Raw genomic sequence first — 22,439 nt, 5'->3', positions numbered from 1 at the left:
GCCGCCTCCATTGTGTGTGAGTCTCGTCTGTTGTTTTTAACCTTTTTTGATTTATTATTTCATTAATGAAAAAAATAATAACGACAATAATAATAATTAGAAGTGATGGTAACTGACGTGTTTGGGCGTTCGGACTGCACATTTTCCCAAACTTTGCAGCATCACATGGTCCTGACCTGCGTGTCAGAGGTCAACCGAGGGAGGGACGGAAAATTATATATATTTTTTTATTATTTGCACCTCTAAAAAAAAAAAAGAAATTGTCATTTGTACTTGAATCACTTAAATATAATTTGTTTGTTTTTTTTTGTTTTTGTTTCTGAATCTGCCATTTGGAAAAAAATAGAATAGAATAGAATAAAATAAAATAGAATGTACTTTATTGATCCCAAACTACACTGTTGCAGCATTAAAAAAAAAAACAATGCAAAAAATTACCTATACAGTAATTACAATAAACATTCAAGTCAATCTCTGTACAAGCAATTGCTGGAGCAGCAAAATGAGCACCGCAGCAGGTTTGTCAGACGATGACGGTTGACCTTTGACCTCTGGCCACCTTTGTGAATATGCGTTTGCACACAAACACATGCGTGTACCTTTGCACGCGTGCTTTTCTTTGAGAAGAAAATAATATCGGAACATTGTGACGGATCGACGAGCTGATCGACGACTCCGAACATGCAGTCTTTGAACGGGCGGAAAAAAGAAAATAAATGACAAAAACTCTCCGTTCAAGCAGCCGGAAGCGTCGCAGCCTCTCAGTGGAATTTCCATTCCGATTCGGAATTTTTCACCTGGGCTCCTCGGCGTCGCCGTGCAGAGCTGTTTCACGCAGCTGTCGTCTTTCTGCATCTGCTGGCTCGCAACCGCGCCTCCACGTGTGTGTGTGTGTGTGTGTGGGTGTGTGTGTGTGTGTGTGCGTGTGTGTGTGTGTGTGTGTGTGTGTGTGTGTGTGTGTGTTTTTGCGCTGTTTCTGCGTGCCTGGCCCAGTCGAGCCTGTCAGGACGGCTCTGGTCGGGGCGGCTCGCTCGCTAACCACTGCTGGCAGTCGGCAGCATGTGGCAGTAATTAAATCAAAGGAAATTGGTAAGAGTGAAGGAGGGGGGGTGGGGGGGGGGTGTGATGGAGGCATGAGGGGGGAGAAAGGAAAAAAAAAGTCAGAGCAGCGACTTCAGCCAGAGAGGGAAAGGAGTGATGGGCTGGAAGGAAAATAAAGGAGTGCGGAGCAGAGTCGTAAAGAGGCGTCACCTGCCGAGGAAGCCTTTTGTTCTGCGGCCTGGAAACCTGCACGCAGTCACACACACACACACACACACACACACACACACACACACACACACACACACACACACACACACACACACGTGCGCGCGCGCAGGTATAAACAGAGGTGGCGGCTCTGGTGTGTGCCGACAGACGCGCACACACCAGCTTGTTACTCACTTGCACAGATGGGGAAAACATGCCCACACACACACACACACACACACACACACACACACACACACACTAGCGTTGACACGAGTCTGGCGTACAGGTGCATTATAACATGCAGAACAAAAAAAAACACTTTTATATATTTTTGTCACTTGAAAATGAGTGAAATTTGGTTTAAATTTTGAGTCTAGTAAAATTTCAAAAGCATCGTTGATTTTTAATTCACCTGCTGCCTGTTTATTCGCAATCCAATCATAATTGCAGTCCAGTCTTTCGCAGACATGTGGTGGAGTAAATCTAATTTGCAAAAAAAAAAAAAAAAATGAAAATGAATTTATTTTTGTTTATAGATGGAGATTGAGATGCAGATGATTGACGGGCTCACTTCACACCAGTGGTGCTTCTATTGTCTCCTTCAGAAGGAGCTCAAAGTGACTCTGTTCAAAATGAAAAGATGACTTTTGCAGCTCATCAGCTTGATTCTCTTTATTTATTTTATTTTGTTTAGTTTTTTTTTTCAAGTGTGTATGTGTTTGTGTGTGTGTGTGGGGGGGGGGGTTGTGTTGACTCTGCATGTTGCATACATGTGCAGTTATGCAGTGGACAAGCAGTGTCGTGAAAAAGACCAATTTGTTATTTCCTTTGTGTGATGGGTATTTCTGTCTCAGTCACACACACAAACACACACACATTCCCAGAGCTCCGGCTATTTCCTGTGTCAGCAGGGACAATATAAAGTCACATTATGCCTGCGATGAGCTTTCAGATTCCTCCATCACTCAAACTGTGTGGGAATGTGTGTGTGTGTGTGTGTGTGTGTGTGTGTGTGTGTGTGTGTGTGTGTGTGTGTGTGTGTGTGTGTGTGTGTGTGTGTGTGTGGATGAGCAAGGCCTGCTCAGTTTCCCGGGAATGGAGATGAATCAGTCTGCAAACATTCTTAAAAGGTTGAGACACTGGTTTTTAGTGTGGCTCTGGTGGAAACCAGACGGCCGATGGTTCTCCGCTGCCGTTCTGGCTGCTCGGCTGGTAAAGCGGCACAATGTCCGCCTCCACCTCTGGAGGAAGACCTTCACACAGTGACCTTGAAGCGTCTGTGTGAACACACACAGAACCAGCGACACAGTGGAAATGCACTGCGTGGAACCTGTTGATGACAGTTTTTCTATCATCCTGTGGAATCTAAACTGGGAGTGCAGGGTTGAGCTGCCATCCTGTGAAAAAAAAAAAAAAAGAAAATCCCTTTTAGATTTGACTTAGACCAGGAGTCAGTGAGCTTCTCCAACCTGAGAGCTGCTTCATGGCTGCTGAGTCACACCAGTGTGCTTCACTCCACTGCAATGACACGTTCACCCAGTCATGTATTAGTGTTAATGATACTGATCATGTTGGATGGTGGTAATATCAATATTCAGACCTTTATTTATAAAAATATTTCTCATCATTTTATTTTGAAGGTATTGTCATTTTAGAATCTATTGTCATGCATGTGTAATTACAAAAGAATAGCCACAGAATAGAATTACATTTTTAGATGCAGTTCATGCTATTTTTAGAAGGGGCCTGCGGTCCTCAGGGGGCCACGTGTTGGGCACCATGTTGGTGAGCTTTGCTTTAGACCGACCAGGCGGATCAATAACCAGCCAGCAAGCCTGTTCACTTCTCACTCCTCCTCAGTTTGAATTAATTGCTTTTCCAGCATCAATCCAAGAAACTCTTCTCCTTCTTCTTCTCCTTCTTCTTCTTCTTCTTCTTCAGCTTTGGTCACCTGACCCTGAACCATCGCAGCCTCCCATTGGCTGCACGTCGCGGGTTCCAGCCACTCGCTCACTCTCTCGCTCGCTCTCTTTTTCTTTCATGTTTCATGGTGTGGTTACACACTCTGTACACAAACACACACACACACACACACACAGTGAATGCATGTGAAGGCCACAAAGAAACACACTCACACACTCAGTCACACACCTCCAGCATACCGGCAGAGTCAAAGTGAAATCCATATAATTAGTGGTCAATTAAAGCGCTGCGACTCTGCGGCTGTCTGGCCTTTGATGCTGCGGCTCCATCTTGAATTCATTTTGCAGACCCGGCGAGCCGAGCGCCGAGGGCCGAGCAGAGAGAGAGAGAGAGAGAAAACAGGCCCGCCGCTCTTCCTCTCTCTCTCTCTCTCTCTCTCTCTCTTCCTCTCTCTCTTTCGCCAGGCTTGTTTTTGTGTTTTTTTTCCATATTTTTGTCGGGTTGTTTTTTTTTTTTTTGCTTTTTTCTCTCCTCCCCCTCGACCTTATTTTCCGACGCTTGTTTGTCTTTTTCCCTCACGAACATAAGCTTTTGTTTTTCTTCTCACTTGCAGCCTTCGCTTTCGACACTTCCTCCCTCCAGCCCCGTTTCTGATTGGTTCCTGGTTTTCCTTTCCTCGTCATTTTATTGCCTTCTCCTTCTTCTCTTTTATTAGAACCTATTAAACATTTTGACCAGAGTGTTGCAAAACGTTTTGAGGCAGATAAGATAAAGATATTATAAAAGGCCACTTCTTAGCCTTAACAATGACAATATTGGTTCTTAATGTACAGGGTGTCCCAAAAAATTTGAAGTCATTTTTAAAAGCAATTATCTTGAAAACTGCTGAGTGTAGCTGAGTGAAACTAAACAGTTTAAGGTGTTGAACATCATCAGCTTATTGAAAGACCGATTTCATAATTGTCTTGCTGGTGAAGTTTATTATATATGCATATTCCCAGACGCAACTTGACTCCTCTTTGGGAGCGAACGACCCAACCTGAAAACACAACAATAACAAAACATTCCATATACAATCTTGATCTGTTTCGATACATTCCGTTGAAAATGTGAGGTTATTTCAACAAGAATTGCCAAAATTATTGATTGGCCTGCGAAATGATGTCCATTTCTGTGGGACAGCCTGCATTTCTACCCAGTCAGCGTGGAACCTGCTCCAGTTTAGATGCTCACACAGCTGATATAAAGGGAAGAAAACAGGCTCAGGTTGCTTTTAAAGCTCAGTGACTCCACAATGGAATTTTATTTTGACAATCTTTAGACCAATTAAGTGAAACTGGATCATTTTTCACCTGCCATTATCTCGAGGTGCACTAGTCATCAACCTCCTTCACTCACTCACTGCCTGCTATTTTTTATTTTACTTTTTGTTACTTCTCTAAACCATTGTAAAAAAAAAAAAAAAAAAAAAAAAAGAGAGAGAGAGAGAAAAATAAATCCTGGAGGTCTTTTCTTGGCTGGTGGGTGTGGTGGTGGGCCGACCTGTGGGTTCCTCCAGGTGCTGGAGGCCACTGCAGGAGTACAGTAGCAGTGTCAGACAGCACCGGGAGGGTTGAGGAGATGCTAACTGGGTTACTGAGGCAGAAAAACGCTGAATAATAGATCAACAGTCTGCTGCGGGAAGAAGGGAGGAGCGGAGGAGAGGAGGAATAGAAGAGGAGGAGAGGAGGAGGTTCTCAGTGGTAAATCGAGGAAACGCTGGAAATTGATCATTTAAGGACACGGTGCCTGTGTGTGTGTGTGTGTGTGTGTGTGTGTGTGTGTGTGTGTGTGTGTGTGTGTGTGTGTGTGTGTGTGTGTGTGTGTGTGAGGAAGTCTCAAATTACTTTTATCCCCCTTGAAGTATTTTTTCTGACGCGTTCACTCAGGCACTCCAACCAATTGATCTATTTCCTCCTCAGCCTCTCTCTCTCTCCCTCTCTCTCTCTCTGTCTCTCCCTCTCTCTCCCTCTCTCTCTCGCCCCTCCACACACACACAGACACGCACATGACCATACACTCTTTCTTCATTGCAAAAAACCCCATGTTCTTCTCACACTCATTCATGTGTCACCCCTCCCTCCTCCTCCTCCTCCTCCGCCCTCCTTCTCCTCCTTCTCTCTCTCTCTCCCTCCGTCTCTCTCGCTGGTGCGCTCTTTCTTTCTGTCCGGCCCCCCAGTGTTTTCTGTCTGAGTAACTCGACCCCCCTTCAGTCACAGGTGCAGCGTGCACACACACACACACACACACACACACACACACAGGCGCACTAGTCCACTTGTCTTCACGTAGGGGGCTCTAATCAAGCTGCAGGAAGCCTGAGCTCCACAGGGAGTGTATGTGTGTGAGTGTGTATCGCAGACACACACACACACACACACACACACACACACACACACACACACAGCAGCGCACACACGGCATTCTATGCGAGTTGAAGAATGTGTTTCGGTCCATGAAGCTCTCTGAATGTGTGAAGGTTCTGCATGTTTTCAATTACACTCAAGCATTTTTGCAGATGTCTCTCTCTCTCTCTCTCTCTCTCTCTCTCTCTCTCTCTCTCTCTCTCTCTCTCTCTCTCTCCTTCTATTTTTTTCTTGCCTCCTGTTGGCCTCCAGTCAGTCATTTGCAGTGATACATTTTTATCTTCATGGCCACTTTTCCTCCGCAGACTCCTTCGCTCCTTCCAACAATTTTCACCTCTCCGTTTTTCTGTCTTTCCCGGAGTTTGTTGGGAGTTTTTTTTTTTTTTTGTCCTGCTTGGTCCGAAAACTCACGTCTTCCTTTTACTTTCTTCTTCTCCTCCTCTTCCTCGTCCTCCTCCGCTCCAACTCCCATGTCCGGCGTTGCGCGACTTTTTTCCTAACAGCATTTTTGCAATTTCATTTTTGCCTCCCTGACACTACTGACAGCGATCCATCATCTCCCCTCTTTCCTAATCTCTCTCTCTCTCTCTCTCTCTCTTCCACCCTCTCTCCCTCTCTCTCTGCGCCGCATCGTATGGAGTCAATTAGGCAGCCAAGCTAAAAAAAAAATAAAAAATAAAAAAACTGGCCTGTGTGTGTGTGTGTGCATCTGTTTCGCATTAGCGCAATTGCAGGTTGGTAGAATAAAGGGCTCGGCTCGGAGGTGGTGGGTGGGATTTCCTTCCGCTTTTGTGAGCGCGTGCACGCACACACACACACACACACACACACACACACACACACACACAAAGTTTCCCCTCCTCCTCCCTCCGTCCATGTGTTTTGAATCAGGAGTGTAATTAACCTTCAGAGGATTCCGAGGCCGCAGCTCAGATCTCCGCTATAAAAATACATCTAAAAACCAGAACCCTCCCCCTCCCCCTCCCCCGCCTCACCACCCCCCCACCCCCTCACCCCCACCGCCCCGCACCCTCCGAAATATGTTTGATCCGTCTGCAGTGCGTTTGATTTGCTCTCCCACATGTGCCTCTGGACGAGGCCCAGAGCGCCGCTACCACGAGCCCAGATCAATCGGGCACGTCCACAGGTGTGTGTGTGTGTGTGTGTGTGTGTGTGTGTGTGTGGAACAGGCACAAGTCGGTACAGGCGTCAGAATATAACGGGTGTTTCCGTCCCGCAGCGTACAACCAGTGAAAATAAACAAAAAGGAAAAAAAAACGACTCCGCCGACGGCTCTGCAGCGAACGTTTGCGTCCGTCCTCCTCGCCGCCGTTTCCTCCCCTCTTCCACCCGCCGCCGCAGCGTCAGACTGTTTGTGCGAAGGTGAATAAAAGGCGACATGAAAGTGAAAGCGGCCGCTGAGGAGCGACAGAGAGGACGGAGGGAGGGAGGGAGGGAGGGAGAGGAGGAGGAGGAGGAGGAGGAGGAGGAGGGAAACAAAGAGGGGGGGGGATTTGGTGGAGGGGGATTGGATGGGCACAGGTGCAGCCGGCTGTGTGTGTGTGTGTGTGTGTGTGTGTGTGTGTGCCCGTGCATGTGCATGTGTGTGTGTGAGAGGGATAGAGGGCGAGTATGTGTGTGTCTGTCAAGAGGTTTCGTGACTGCTCCTTTGAGTGTTCACATTCCAACACATCTGCTTTGGATGAAGTGTGTGTGTGTGTGTGTGTGTGTGTGTGTGTGTGTGTGTGTGAGAGAGAGAGAGAGAGAGAGTGAGAGTAAGAGAGCGCACAGAGAGAGAGAGAGAGCGGAAGCGAGCAGGACGGAGGATCCTGAAGTTTTTGAAGCTCTTTTCTGTTTGGTTTCTGGTTCAGTCAGTCAGTCAGTCATCCAGTCAGTCAGTCAGTCTGCCACCATGTAGCGTGTTCAGACTGCACTCTCCACTGAGTCATGGTCCGGCTGCCAGCCTGGTTGTTCTGCTCTCAGGCTGATGACAAAGACACGGGGGTGTCGACACTCGCAGCCTGCGGAGCTTCTCCGCTTGCACGACTTTGATCCAAGTCTGCTCTTTACAAGCTCGCGTACGCAAGTCTTTTCATCACTCTGTCCAAGTCTGCGGTTCTCTAACTGGCCCGACCTCGGTCCACTGGATTCTGGAAGCGATCAGCTTCCACAATCAGCGGATAAAAGGACGTAGGAAGTAAATTCAGCTGCTCCGAGGAGGTTTGAAAGCAGCGGCTGCCGGCTAAGACGCTAGCATTCACGTGCTAACCCCAGAACAGTAGCAAATCCACTGGGTCCGATCATTCGCTCAATCACTCCTACCACGCCGCTAAATGCTTTCTATGGGCTCTCACACCAGACGGAGACTGAAGATAAATCCAAAGGATTCAGCAAACATTTGATCCGCGATAGTTTTGGCTGTAAAATCGTGAAAAAGTGTTGCGTGACGGACAGATTTGGGTGATGGATACGTGTGCGCGGGCCCTAAAGTGTCATGATGCACAAACCTTGTCCAGCCGCCTCGACACCTCTCAGCCTCTGAACATGATGAGGTAGTTTTTCCCAGTCTTCCCAAACAACCTGCATGTGGAGGTTGGTTGAACATTTGGAGGTTGTGGATGTGCCGTTTATGATCATTTACGCGGATGAAAACAATTCTCCCTCAACCAAACTGTGCATTTGTGTTGTTATTATTATCTGCCAGTTGCTTTGCTGCGTCCCTCTGAGATGTTTGAAGGCGTGGCTGAGAGTCTCTTTGGTTGAAATGGTTGGACGGGGTTGTGGAGGCGTGATGGAAGATAACGACGACGCGTTCATTGATCAAATCCAGGGGTGTGAAAACTGTTGTTGTCTCCTCAGTCTGTCAGCATCTGTCCTCCTGGTGTTCTGGCCTTGGGGGAACAACAGCTCACTGTTCACTGGATAGGAACCCAGAGCAGCTTTGGGATATGTCACTTCCACTTCCACTGAATCCTCTTTTCTTAGCAAGGCTTTTTTTTCCTTTGGTTTAAGTGAAACCAAACTGGTTATTAGAAGTGAAACACTAAAGACACAACAAAGTTCCTTGGTTTCTTTTATTGAAGTGGACTTGACGTGACTCAACTTTTCCTTTTGTTCCCTTTGTTTCCGACTCGTCATTCACTGGTCCGCCACTCCGCTGTCTCCAGGATCCAAGTTCTGCTTCTTTTAAAGGGCTTGTATTCACTTTTTATTAAACATTTGTTTCTGGACAACATCACAGAGAATCTCTGCTTTTAATGCGTCGTTGGGAGAAGGGCTTTATATAAATACATATAATTCAATCAATGAATCTCGTTATTTCTCATCAAACCTCTCCCCACTGCTTTCTATCCACCCAGTGAATGTTGAGCCGGTTTGCACCAGCGGCCCAGGAGGTCAGCGGAGTGGCACAGCTGGTTGCTCTGAGAACATTGTGTGTTTGTTAGCTGCTCCATGAGGAATCACTTCTCAGCGGAATGCCTCTTTACTTTCCCCCATCTCGCTGCCTGCCCGCCTGCCTGCCCGCCTGCCTGCAGGCGAGGCTGGGGAAGCTTTGATGGGTCTGCGATGTTCTCTGAAGATTTGCTCAGGCTGTCGGACCCGCGTGACGCAGCGGGAGGCGACGCAGCTCCCTCCACCGGGGGCGCCGCTCTGCGCACCGCGGACAGCACAGGACGGGATTCTGTTCTATTATTGTTCTGCAAAACAAAAGGCTCCCCTTGTTTTTACTGGGGAATCGTGGAGGAAATTGGCTCAGCCGCCGTCTTACGGGGCGCTGGCGGTTGCTTTTTCATTTTCCCTGCCGTGACTCGAGTGAAGAAAGTGAAGAAGAGAAACTTTTATTTTTCTCTCGGCTGTGTTGCGGTGCCGCAGAGCAGTGCGGGACTCCTCGGCCCGTGCATTTCTACCAGGTTTCGCACTCTTACATAAGAGTCCATGACCTTTATGTTGTTTGTACCGTTGGTCTGATTGGCGGCTATTTTGAACCCGACGGTTTTAACTCTTTGTTCACTGCCGTCCCCTTTGTCCGACACTTCCTTTAGCTCTTGCATAACCTGCTATTTAAACAAGCGTGCAAACTGATTGCTTTTAAAGATCTCAAGTTGAGGCCATATTTTGAACTCTTGAAACATTATTTTTTTTTAAAAATGTATGGGCTGACGGTGGAGAATTCTCTCAGCAGATATGTGGAAAGTTCTAGATCTAGATTCAACTTGCCAGCCATTATTTAAAGGGGTGGTTCAGAATGTTGCCAGTTTTCTATTTATCATTGGAGACCGTTTCAAATTTCATCCAAACTACCCAACTTTTACGATGCATTTTCAGAGCTTTTTTCAGAGTTTCTCAGCAGTGGTAGAATTTTACTTTCGAGTACTTTTGTACTTCTTTCGAGTACTCGTACTACTACCAACTCCAACAAGTTAAAAAAAAAAAAATGACATTGCTGCTGAGGGGCCTCAAAATGCAATGCAATGTCAGGGTAGTTTTATTTCTAGCTTTATTCTATCAACACAGACATTTACGTCAATAATCTGCTGTTGTCATGTATTTTCCTCAGGTGTCCTGTGGAGTGGCTAAGATTGTTTTGAATTTGCCAGGCTAGCAAACACCATTGACTTGGCACTAGCCTAGCCTAGCACCGGCAAACTCTGCTAGAAGGACTGGATGGAATGTGTTGAAGCGGATCTCCACTGATAATTAGCGCACTGGCAACATGGACATGAGGTCCTCAAGTTCTGATACACAACATTTCTCCTGGAGATCAATAAAGTATCCATCCATCTATCTATCTATCTATCTACCTATCCATCCATCCATCCATCCATCCATCCATCCGTTCCGTCTATGTTGAGCTCGAGGTTGTGTTGTGTCTGTGCGTCGTTTGGTGAAGTTTTCCAGTCACGTGTAGTTGTGAATTTCAGTGCGACTGCGATCACCTCAGGCTCTCCTGAAGGCCTTCGCTGTGCCGCAAAGTGCAGCAGTTTGTTATGAGAATCCAGGGCCACCGGCTTCCAGATACGCCGCTCCCCTCCTCACAGTTGAAGAATTCCTCTGCGCGGCTCACAGGCCTCCCGTTGTCAGTCGGAATCACAACACTGCCAAGTGTTGCTCTCACTCCGCTGTGGGAACACTGATACCGCAGTGGGTGTGTGTGTGTGTGTGTGCGTGTGCGTGCGTGCACGCTCGCGACCATCCGCCCTCACTCACGCACACACACGCGCACGCGTCAGGAAGCAGAGTGTGTTATTGCGTCTCCCCACATTCCTCAGACGGAGACGCACTCTGCACCTGTTCCCGTCGCTCCGTAACACAATCGCAGAGCAGCACAGACGCACAAATCACCGCCTCTCGTCGCCTGGCTAACGACACAAGCAGTGGGAAAAATCTGCCGCCGCGGCCGCCCCACATAAATTCACATTTTTATTGTTTTCTTTTGTTATTGTTATCATTTTTTTTTTTTTCCCCCAGGAATAACACGAGCGTGCGTGTGCATTTGTTCGGGCGCAGGGTTGTGGGTCAGCGAGTGTGGTTTTGTCATCAGCGGCTCTGGGAGGTGAAGAGCGCAGGGAGGAAGCTGACGCCTCTGATGACATCTGCAGACCCTCCGCTCACTGCTGTGTGTGTGTGTGTGTGTGTGTGTGTGTCGGAAGAGGTGCATTGTGGGAAAGTGGTTTGACTCTCTCGCACCTTACATCCGTCAATTGGCCCGTGCACGCGCCTGTGTGTGTGTGTGTGTGTGTGTGTGTGTGTGTGTGATTTCCTGAGCCCCAGCCTCTGGTTCCCACACTTGCCAGTGCTCACACTGGGACGCAGTGATTGCAGTGGGCTTTCTCGCAGTGTCTGCTGCTTCAGACGGCAGTTGGACTGGGAGCTTCCCGCTGGAAGAGAGACTCTTGCACGATCCCACCAGGGAGCGTCATTAACTTTTCCAAAACATGCTCGACTGCGACATTTCAAATACAACACGTCTCTATTTTTTTTTCTTTTTTTTTTACTATTGCACTGTGGTTCGGTTCTTCTTCACAGCTCAGAGTTGTGCAAACATTTTTCCCTCCTCTTGCCATTGTGTTGTCAGGCCACAGAGTCGCTTTGTTGAATTTGAGCAAAACAGAGTCGCCTCAAATGTAATCTTTTATTTAATTTTTATTTTTTTTTTTTAAACCTGCTGCACGCGGTGCATTCAGGCTAAGGGGCCTGAGCTGCTCTACCTGTGGACCAGCAGCAGGGCGGCGGTGTTGTGACCTGACCTGGCTTCAGTTATTGTGTCTCCCAGTTTTGGGAATGTGAACGGGAGTCAAAGCAGAGAAACACGACTGCGCGTCTTCTTCTCATCTCGTATCTCGTATCTCGTATCGCATTATGACAATTTAAGTAACGTTGCAGTGATTTTATTTTTTCATGATTTTAAAACAGCATTGTGTAGTTGACTTTTTTATTATTCATCTCAGATGCTGTTAGGCTTCATCCAGTTATGTCGTAGTTTCCTGAAAGTAAATTTGTTTGAAATAAATGAATAAATGAAATAAAAAGATAGAGGTGTGAAAATTACACCAAAACCATAAGAACAGAACATGTGGACAGGTGCGTCAACTTGGGAACAAGCAGAACAGTGGGGGAGAAGGCGACACCTTGTGACCTGGAGGTATAATCACCGTTTACAACTGAAGCCTTGGGGTTTTGTGGCTGTCCTTTTTTAACAATTCCCTCTGAGCGACTTCAGGAAGTAGCAAAGTGTCCTTCAAATCCCAACAAGTTATTACTTGTTTTTTTTTTCACTTTTGATTATTTTTTTGTTGAAAGTAGTTTTCTCTTGTTTGTCACATCTGTGTTCCATGACCGCGCAAACACGGCAGGGTTAACAGAGTGGTGGGCGGTGGATGGAGGTTGGATTAGGTTTTTCATTCTGATGTGAATCAGTTGGGGAGGGGGGAGGGGGGACGGAGGGAGGGGGAGGACGACGAGTGCTTTAAACAGCTGTTACAGGGTTTGCGTCATGCAGCGCGAGCTCGCGTCATGGATGAGTGTTCGCACGCTATGCACACACACTCACACACACACACACACACACACACACACAGGCAGGCAGGCAGGCATGCTGTGGGGACCCCCAGTCAGAGGCATGACCAAACACAGGCATTGTGTTCTGGTGCAGCCGCTGTGTTTGCGGAGGAAGAGCGTCACCTGTTCGGAGTGACGGCAGGCGGCTGCTCTCTCACTGTTGTCTCTTTTTCAACTCTTTCTTTTTGTAATGTCGCCTCCTTGCGTTTGTTCACGCCAGAGTTTGTTGTGGCGGCACGGCAGAAGTTGTTCAACAGAAAACGAAGCTGCCGAGGGAAACCTCTTATTTCTGTTTCTTTTGCTGTATGAATGAACACGGTTATGTGAGGAGATGTTAATTCGTGTATAAAAAAAAATATCTACATGCACCGTGAGAAGTGTATAAAATGCGTAATGACTTCAAAAAAAATATTAAAAAAGTGAGCCGTCAGTTTTCCAAAGTCCTCTAAAAGAAGAAGAAAACCTTCAATCATTCATGACATGAATGTATGAGCACCTTCATACAAGCTGCACTTGCTTCTGTTGACATGCAGTTTGACAGTCACGTTGGATTGACGCCGTGTGTCTCTGTGTTTCCAGGTGTACGCACCGTCTGCCAGCACAGCTGATTACAACAGGGACTCACCTGGATACCCCTCCTCCAAACCCCCAAGCTCCGGCTTCCCCAGCTCCTTCTTCATGCCAGGTAAGACCTCCACCACCACCAGCACCAACACCCCCTCCACCAGCAGGGCTTCAGTCATAGCAATGCTGAGTTCAAGTCCATATATTGCAGCCAATTTACTTATTTAGTTTAATTATTATTAATGATATTGTGTTATGTCTTGGAAAAGAGAAATGAAACTAAGTTAGACTTTAACTTTGATGGGATTTATGAAGAGCTCCCCCTACTGCCATGTAGAGGAGCAAGAGGCAGGTGTCTGGGGTTTCTTACTAAGTAGACAGGGGAGAGCCACATTGTTGCTATCATTGCCCAAGATTAAGTTTATGTGAAGACTTTAAAGTGAATTTAAATGACACACAGTGCGTCAGGACCGCAGGTCCCCCCTGCATGAAGGTAGGGCGACTGCCCACGGAAACGCCGCCGCCACACCATAAATTCACGAACTTCTGGTTTGCATCGAGTAAACAAGTAGCACCACTGCAGTGGGAAACTGTGTGTCCCACTTATGATAATGTTTTTGTTATTTTTCCCCTAAAATTTAGGTTAGTGAATGAAAACTGGGTCAGACAACCAAACCATGTTGTTGAGGGACAAAAGGGAATCTCAGGAATTGGGGGGTTTTGGGGGTAAAGAGCCTCGTCACACATGTAACCTGCCTCCCCCCCCCCCCCCGTCCCGTCAGACGGCCACCACAGCGGAGACCCCTGGAGCAGCAGCAGCAGCAGCATGAGCCAGCAGGGCTACCACGGCAGCATGCTGGGAGGAGGGAACTCCACCCACGGCCCCACGCAGAGCTCCTCCTACTGCGGCATCCACCCGCACGACAGACTGGTGAGCTCAACCGTACGCAGGAGTGATTGATTTGTACACGTAGAGAAGCGGCATTCCACGCAGGGTCAACCAATCATCAGCTCTCGAGGTTTGAGCTGCTTGGATGTAAAATTTCAGATCTGATTCTTTTTTCTTACGTGTTAATCACGTAAAATAGTCATAATAGGACAACTTAGCGTCTTACAATAATACTAACATTTCATTTGAGAGCCTTCATCCTGCTTTAATGGCAATTCTCCAATGTACCTGTTCTTATTATACTGACTTGCTCAATGTGAGGCTTTTTCAATGGCTATGACGACATTACAGTGGGTTTTTTTTTCCATTCTGAATGTGAGAATTCTGGTAGAAATATGTTATTCAAACGTTATTATATATTATATATTAGTATTTGAACTGGTTGACGAATCCCACTGTAGAGGTTTTAGAGGCCAGGTGTAGGTACTGGGTTTCTCATGGACTCCCAGAAGACCACAAAGAACAAATACGATCAATGTGTCCTTAACTGCTCTGACAGACCATAATAATCACTTGAGGCTCCCCACACGGTTTGTCTTTAAATGGCAGGGGGGGGGGGAAACCTTTCAAGCTGGTGTCTGCTTGACCAAGTGCAAACACCTGGAATCGCTGAGTCACTTTGTGGAGAAACACGTGTTGGTTCCTCTTTTTTCTCTTCCGTCCAAGCAGTGAAAACACTCCGGCGTTCAAGTTGTGCTGATTAGTTTGCTGTGAGGTGAACGACTTGAAATCTTGTCAAGTCGCGGCTTAAACAGCTGCTGAGCCTCAGGAGTTGAGTGGCGCTGAGACCTGAGTCTCCCCGTTCCGGGCTGGACCGTCATGTCTTTCCTGTGGTTCTGTTGCAGAGCTACCCCTCGCACTCGTCGGCAGACATCAGCTCCAGCCTTCCTCCCATGTCCAGCTTCCACAGAGCGGGCGGGAGCGGCGGCGGAGGCAGCGGCGGCGGCGGAGGCGCGGCCAACCACTACAGCACCGCCTCCTGCACGGCCTCCACCAACGGCACCGACCCCATCATGGGTGAGACGTCTGCACCGAACTGGGAGGACGAGCGTCCGCATTAGCATTTAGCATTTAGCCTCAGTCAATGCCAATGCTGACTGTTGCACACGTTCTCAGAGATGTAGACCTAAAACTTGACTTTGACCTTGACCTTGACCCTGACCTTAGAGAGAATAAGTATCAAAACTTGACCCGGTAGTTTTTGGGAGAAAAAAGAGACCCATAGCATGGCGACTCCTAGAACTTACCTGGACTTGTAAGGCTCTGGTGCAGGTGACCTTCTGTTCTCATCCATCCATCCATCCATCCATCCATCCATCCATCCATCCATCCAACCACCCACCCATCCATCCATCCATCCATCCATTCATCCACCCACCCATCCATCCATCCACCCACCCATCCATCCATCCATCCATCCACCCACCCATCCATCCATCCATCCATCCATCCACCCATCCATCCATCCATCCATCCATCCATCCACCCATCCATCCAGCCATCCATCCACCCACCCATCCATCCATCCATCCATTCTTTCATCCATCCATCCATTTTCAGTACCCTCTCCCTACTGCTCTCAGGGTGCTGGGGGTCTCTTAGAGCCTCTCCCAGCTGTCATAGGGTGAAGGCAGGGTGACACCCTGGACCAGTGGCCACTTTATTAGGGCCACATAGAGACACACAACCATCACACACACACACACACACACACACCGAGGGACAATCTAGAGTTTCCAATTCACCTCACATGCATGTTTTTGGAGTGTGGGAGGAAGCTGGAGAACCTGGAGAGAACCCAGCAGACACAGGGAGAACATGCAAACTACCCCACAGAAAGGCCTCAGGCCCAGAACTGAACCCGCAACCCCGCAAATAGCTTTTTGTTGCAACATTTACTCGTTGCTTTCAAAGTTTTTAAGAAAAAAAAGCTGTGAAAAGCCACAGAATCCTCAGTGCTTTTCTTAGATCTGGATTAGTCTACGTCTAAAAAATCTGCCCAAGTCGACACGCAGGCACTCTACATACCATGTGACACCTCCCTCCCCTCCCCCTCCCCCATCACCTCCCACCAGCCTCGCCAAAAACCCCATTTTGCATTCTGTTGAGCAACATGAAGCATGAAAGCAATAAGAAACAGGTTTTAAATTTGTTTTCATGCAAAGACATCTCAAACATTCCATACGCACGCACGCACGCACACACACACACACACACACACACACACACACACACACACACACACACACACACACACACACATTCTCATGCCAGGACAGACGAGTGTAAACAGAAAACGAAGCTAATGAGAAAAACGTGGGGCGGCCGCTGTGAGTTGGAGCGCACGTGACGGCCCCGGAAAACAGACGCGTCACGTTTTAGCGCCTTCAGGTTTTGGCTCATTGGAACGAGCGAGCGACTGTTTCTCTCCCTGCGGGGCTTCGCTGGTGACTGATTGGTGGATGAGCTGTGTGATGTACAGTAGCAGGACCTGCACGTCACTTTAGAGGTGTAGCGCCTCACATTCTCGTTGTACAGATGTGGAAAAAAGTTTTCGGACGCCCTCGGAGTTTTACTCAATCCTAATTATTGTCATTAGATTTTTTTGGCAGATTTTTAATAAGATTGATTTGGCTAATAAGACCAAACCAGCAGGTTGAACCATCTTGCTGAAACATGCAGTTCTGAGCCGGAACGGAACAGTAAATGTGGGTAAAATGCACTCGGAGACTTGGGACAGATTCTTGCAACCATACGCAAGGTGCCCGAAAACCTTTTTCCACCACAGGAAATGCCAGGGCCAGTGTTTGGTGTTCACACCGTGTGGCTGAGAAACACTCGAGTGGTGTCGTGCTGCTGCCGCTCGATGATGCAGAGCACAGAGGAAATGGAAGGAGGGAGGAGTTGCTGCTGGCTGAAAGAAAATAGAATGCAGCCGGTGAGAAAAACAACTCATGGAAGAAAGAAGAAACGTTTCAGTATTATCAGTATCAGTTATCATATTCAGGGTTTTTTATTTATTTGGTTACTTTTAGGGGCTGAGAGCGAAGAAAGCCTGGCTGGAGAACTCCCAGCCTGGCTGTCGCAAAGGGCCAAAGACCCAATTTTTTTTGGAATGTTTATTATTATTATTATCATCATCATCATCATCATCATTATTATTATTATTATTAGTAGTAGTAGTAGTATTAGTAGTAGTATAATTATTATTCGCCTCATTTTGACCCCCTTATTATACTCAGAACTGACGAAAAATGTAATTTATTGATTAAAAACTGGACAAATCTGCTTAATAGAAACACTTCAATCCCCCTAGCGCCCTCTAGGGAGGTCGTAGAGGCACGGGACAAAGACCCACGCATTGCTCTCTTCAAGCCCTACGTTTCATACGTTCTGACTTTTGGTCCATGACAAACAGGAATGGAGCTATTTCCATTTGTTTTTTGTTAAGTATATACATATCATATATATATATATATACATATGTAAAATTTTAGTGTTCGGCCGCAAAAAGGGTCAAATGTAAAGCGACGGCAAGTGAGTACGGGGGGAACCTGAAGTGCTGCACCCGCGGTGTGTGTGTGTGTGTGTGTGTGTGTGTGTGTGTGCAATAACGTGTAGAATGCAGAGATGAGGCAGAGGAGCTGCAGGGCAGCAGGACCCAGATCAGCTTCATCTTCCAAGCGCTCGCCTCCTTTTGCGGCTATAAGCTCTCATTTATGAACAAAGATTTTCAAGTGCACATGTTCGAAATTACGCATCGAGGCGGGATGTGTCTCCGTGTGTGTGTGTGTCTGTGTGTGTGCGTGCGTGCGTGCGCCCACGTGCGTTTGCAACAGTAATCCCTCGGATGGTTTACTAGGCCAGTGGTATGGCGTGAGTGAGACATGAGGCTTTAACCCCAAAACATATGCTGCTTCCTCTCTCTCTCTCTCTCTCTCTCTCTCTCTCCCTCTCTCCCTCTCTCCCTCTCTCCCTCTCTCTCTCTTGCTCTCTCTCAAACAGCTTAAAGAAGTCCACTCCTGCCAATTTCTGTAATGGATTCATTTACTATGAAAGGATGTGGTGTGTGTGTGTGTGTGTGTGTGTGTGTGTGTGTGTGTGTGTGTGTGTGTTGTCTCCGGCGGTTGTGCTCGCCTAACTTGCCTGCGCGACCGTAAACTTTCCATCTGGGGATCTTTGAGCTCGGGAGAGATGAGCTGTGTGTGTGTGTGTGTGTGTGTGTGTGTGTGTGTGTGTGTGTGTGTGTGTTTGTGCGTGTGTGCGTGCGTGCGTGCGTGCGTGCGTGTGAGTGGGCGCTCATCTGGTCCAGTGAGGTCACTTCCTTCCTCTCGGGCCTCCGCGCTCTCCTCGTGTGTGAAACAGATTTAGTGGAGCCGAGGAGGAGCAGGGCTGTAGTTCGCTGGCGTAAACAGCAGATCCAGTGGAGGAGGTTCCGCCTCTAATGCAGGGATGCACCGACACCACGTTCCCACACAACCAGTAGAGTGAGGAGTACTTGGTATTTCCGTACTCGCCCATACTGATATAGAGTACTTCAGAAGGCCATTACACCATACAGAATAACTTTGATTTTTTTTTTTTTTTTTTTTTTCCCACAGATGTTCTGATATTTGAAATTCCTCAGCGTGTATTTCTAAAGTTTTGCCGCAGTACAAACTGAGCTGCAGTGAACCGTATGATCATTGTCATACCTGGCTATTGTTCATGATTGCATCAAATAAAAAAAATTAAAAAAAACACACACAAATTGAAAATTGGAAACGTAATTCTCGTCTCATGAGATTTGACCAGAATTCCGGCTTGTGCGCTTCACACCATTCAATGGAAGCACCTGCAAATCCCAATTGTATTTTGTCAAAATTAAAAAAAAAAAAAAAAAAAACTGTGACGGAAACGCAGCTACTGACCTGCAAGAGGCATCAGTGCCCTTTGTAGTGTCACAAATGGTTCTAGGTTAGGCTTGTGAACACTCTCAGTTTGCTGTAAAGTGACTTTTGCTTGACCTGAGACTTTAAGGAGAGTCAGTACAGTTAGTGTCTGGAGAGGAAGCTAAAGGCTGTGCTATTGCAGCCACAAGTGCAAATCTCCCATAAAAAGACCTCTCAATACAAAGTTAAGAGCAACGACGAACTGCCAAAACCTTTTCAGGCAATGATGTCACACAAACAGCACCAGCGGTCACTGGAGTGAAGTCGATGGGACGAGTGTAAATAAACAGACGATTGGAAAAGCTTCTAATCCAAGGAAGCTGCCTCGTCAATGAATACCAAGTGGTGTGTTGCCTTTAAAAAGCTGAAAGCAGATGTTTGAGCCCCGAGTGAGCGGAACAATGACGGCAGCAGAAGAATTCAGCCCCGACTCACAAAAGAAGAAGACGAGTCGAGAGCTTCCAGCAGTGAATCAGCCAGGAGACATGAAGAGAGTGAACAGAGAGGATGACTGTGCAGTGATGGCCAGTGTGGGACGGATGCACTGATGGTGCACCAGGAGGCCCAGTCTTGACAATGTGAAATTCATAACAACACAACCTTGTTGACTCGAACGCCTCCCCCTGTGTGTGTGTGTGTGTGTGTTGCAGCCAACCGAGCGCAGAGCTCAGCAGCCAGCAGCTCCCAGACAGGAGACGCCTTAGGAAAAGCACTCGCATCCGTAAGTTCATGCTTGGATCTGCAGCCGCAGTGACTGTGTTCTTCTGTCCGTGTTTATTTTCACGAGTTTAATATTTTCTGTTTGTTCTCCAGATCTACTCACCAGACCACACCAACAACAGCTTCTCCTCCAATCCTTCCACCCCGGTCGGCTCTCCGCCCTCCCTCACAGGTATGGCCATGAATGACAGACACACACACACTCAAAGTATTGACAGAGTGAGTTGCATCATCACGATGAACCACAGAGACGTCGTCGTGTGGAGGTGAATCTTCTCATCAACACGTCGACATCGAAGCCAAACTAGCGTTCAGTCAGTTTTAATCGTGAACCCAACCGGAGCCTGGATTCTGTGGACCTGGAGGTCTGACTAGACAAGGTCTCCAGTTTGTATAGGAAATGAAACCAGGCTTAATGTCTCACTATGATGACTCAGACTTCAAACTGACTCTGGACTTGGACTGAGACCCGACCGGAACTTGTTTTTGCGCAAAGACTTGGGACTTCAAATCTTTAGAGCTCTGGGAAGAAATGATATATGTGTGTGTGTGTGTGTGTGTGTGTGTGTGTGTGTGTGTGTGCGTGTGTGTGTCTTATCTTTGTGTATGTATCTTTACATATGCATATAATCCACACATTAAAGCTTTTTAAAACCACACATTAATAAAATGAATACCATGTTTCGTGCACCCAGGCACCTGCACCAAGGCTCAAAATAACAGCATTAATAACAACAGTGGGGTCTCCTCCAATCACCGCCATCTCCTCCTCCTCCTCCTCCTCCTCTAAACTCTCCTCTCGCTCCTTAATGTGAAAAATGACTTTTCCTAATAATAGTTGTGTCAAATTTGTCTCTAATTGTGGCTGCTACACACACCGTTGGATATTTCTGCGCCGCGCCTTGTGACTGATAGCTTTAATTACGAGCGCTACTTCGACAAATCGTTCACAAACCTACCGGCTACGCAAACACGCCCCTCCCCCCACCACCACCACCCTCCTCCTCCTCGTCATTATGGCTGCCTGGGATATTGCCTGCTAAACCGCGGCCTAATTGGTGTTTATCATTGTGTCAGAGTTACTCCACTTTTTACAAATTAGAAATGAAGCTATTAGAGCAAACTACATGCAAATTGATATCCGAGGCTAATTCTGCGAGGGTGTTTTACAGTGTCGAACTCGGAATAATTTACCCACTGCCATTTAATACATATATTTGTATTTGCACATGAATGTACCCAGGTGATTATTCATTAATTAGCATATGGAAATGAGCGTGCAATATGAATAAAGAAGAGGAGGGGGGTTGGGGGTGGGGGGTGGGGGGGGGGTTGGAGAGAAAAGACTGTAAGACAAAATGGAGAGACAATGAAAAAGGGAGAAGCGGGAGCTAATGAGATGAGATCGGCGCTACGCAGGAGGATCAGTGGCGGAGGACAGGAAGGATGGAAGAAAGGCAAGCGACGGCACAAAGGGAAGGCAGGGGGATGAAAGAAGGAATCAAAGGGGCACGAGGAGCTGCTGAGGACACGAGACGGAGAGAAGATATGGAAACAATGAGGTTAGGAGGAGAGGAGAGGAGAGGAGAGAAGAAGCAAAGGCAGAGAGGAATATTCCTGCTGTTAGCAGCAGGACATCAGAATCCAACAGAGGAAAAGTTTGTGGCTTCTGGGTTACTTCTACAGCAGGCATGGGCAAAGTATGGCCCGGGGGCCATTTGCGGCCCCTCGAGCTTTTTAATCCGGGCCGTCGAAATTGAAGAAATCCTATTAATAGTCACAATTTCAGTGTTTTAAGAGCTAACTACAGTGGGGCTTCAAAGACGCTGATTTGGTTGAACTTTCAATGTTCCTAAAGGCTGCAGTACCACAAATGGCCACTAGGATCAAATTGCCCTGTCCACCACATTGGAAGTTCCAACCTTATGGAAGATACAGTACTGTATATCAATGCATCAGTCTCTGCATACGGCAGTCTCTGCATACAGACTTTTGTTGTTGTTGTTGTTGTTGTTGTTGTTGGAGGCTGTAAACAGAGGGCTAAAATGCACAGCTCCACGACACAATTTTGGGTCACGACCCACCAGTTGAGAAACGTTGGATTAAATCCACCCAAATCCATTGGTAATTACTTTATTTTATTTTATTTAATGACAAATAGCAAGCAGCCACTGCAGAGTCACGTGTTGCCCTGGCAGGACCGAGCGACCTGGAGAAAATCACTTTGGCCTGCAGCTGAGAAACTACAGAAATTCAGACACCCCGAGCTGTGTAATTTATTTTGCTGGTGTGATACGGACGGTGCATTGGTGTGCATGTGAGTGTGCGTGTGTTGGCGAGACAGAGAAAGTACAGCACCAATATTACGACACACTAATCAGCTTCAGATTATTATTTTTTTTCATTATTATTATCATTATTATTATTCGCAGAAGTGCAGCTGTGACCCCAGCTCTCTACAATGAGAGTGGTGGGCAAACTATGGCCTGGGGGCCATATGCGGCCCTGTTAAGCTTTTTAATCCGGTCCGTCAAACTTGAAAAAAATGGTTGGTTCATTTTCAATTGACATTAAAGCAACATGTTTTCTACCCTCTACTTGAAATGGCTCTGTGGTCTCACAGCCTCATATTGA

The 22,439-nt window shown here is 47.1% G+C and overlaps 1 protein-coding gene across 7 annotated transcripts in view; it reads left to right on the top strand.

Moving 5' to 3' along the window:
- Positions 1-22,439, top strand: part of tcf4 (transcription factor 4) — a 166,785-nt gene that overhangs the window by 126,749 nt on the left and 17,597 nt on the right. For all 7 annotated transcript variants that reach the window (XM_076029268.1, XM_076029270.1, XM_076029272.1 and 4 more), the window contains 5 exons: positions 13,221-13,326; positions 13,988-14,136; positions 15,000-15,171; positions 19,736-19,806; positions 19,899-19,977. In XM_076029268.1, coding sequence (XP_075885383.1) covers positions 13,221-13,326; positions 13,988-14,136; positions 15,000-15,171; positions 19,736-19,806; positions 19,899-19,977 — 577 coding nt within the window. The remainder of the gene's footprint in view (positions 1-13,220; positions 13,327-13,987; positions 14,137-14,999; positions 15,172-19,735; positions 19,807-19,898; positions 19,978-22,439) is intronic.

This window comes from Nelusetta ayraudi, unplaced genomic scaffold (genome assembly GCF_046127955.1).
Source record: "Nelusetta ayraudi isolate G7.1 ecotype Tasmania unplaced genomic scaffold, CSIRO-AGI_Nayr_v1 ptg000026l, whole genome shotgun sequence".
NCBI classification, from domain to species: Eukaryota; Metazoa; Chordata; class Actinopteri; order Tetraodontiformes; family Monacanthidae; genus Nelusetta; species Nelusetta ayraudi.
This window is presented reverse-complemented; position numbering and strand designations above follow the sequence as displayed.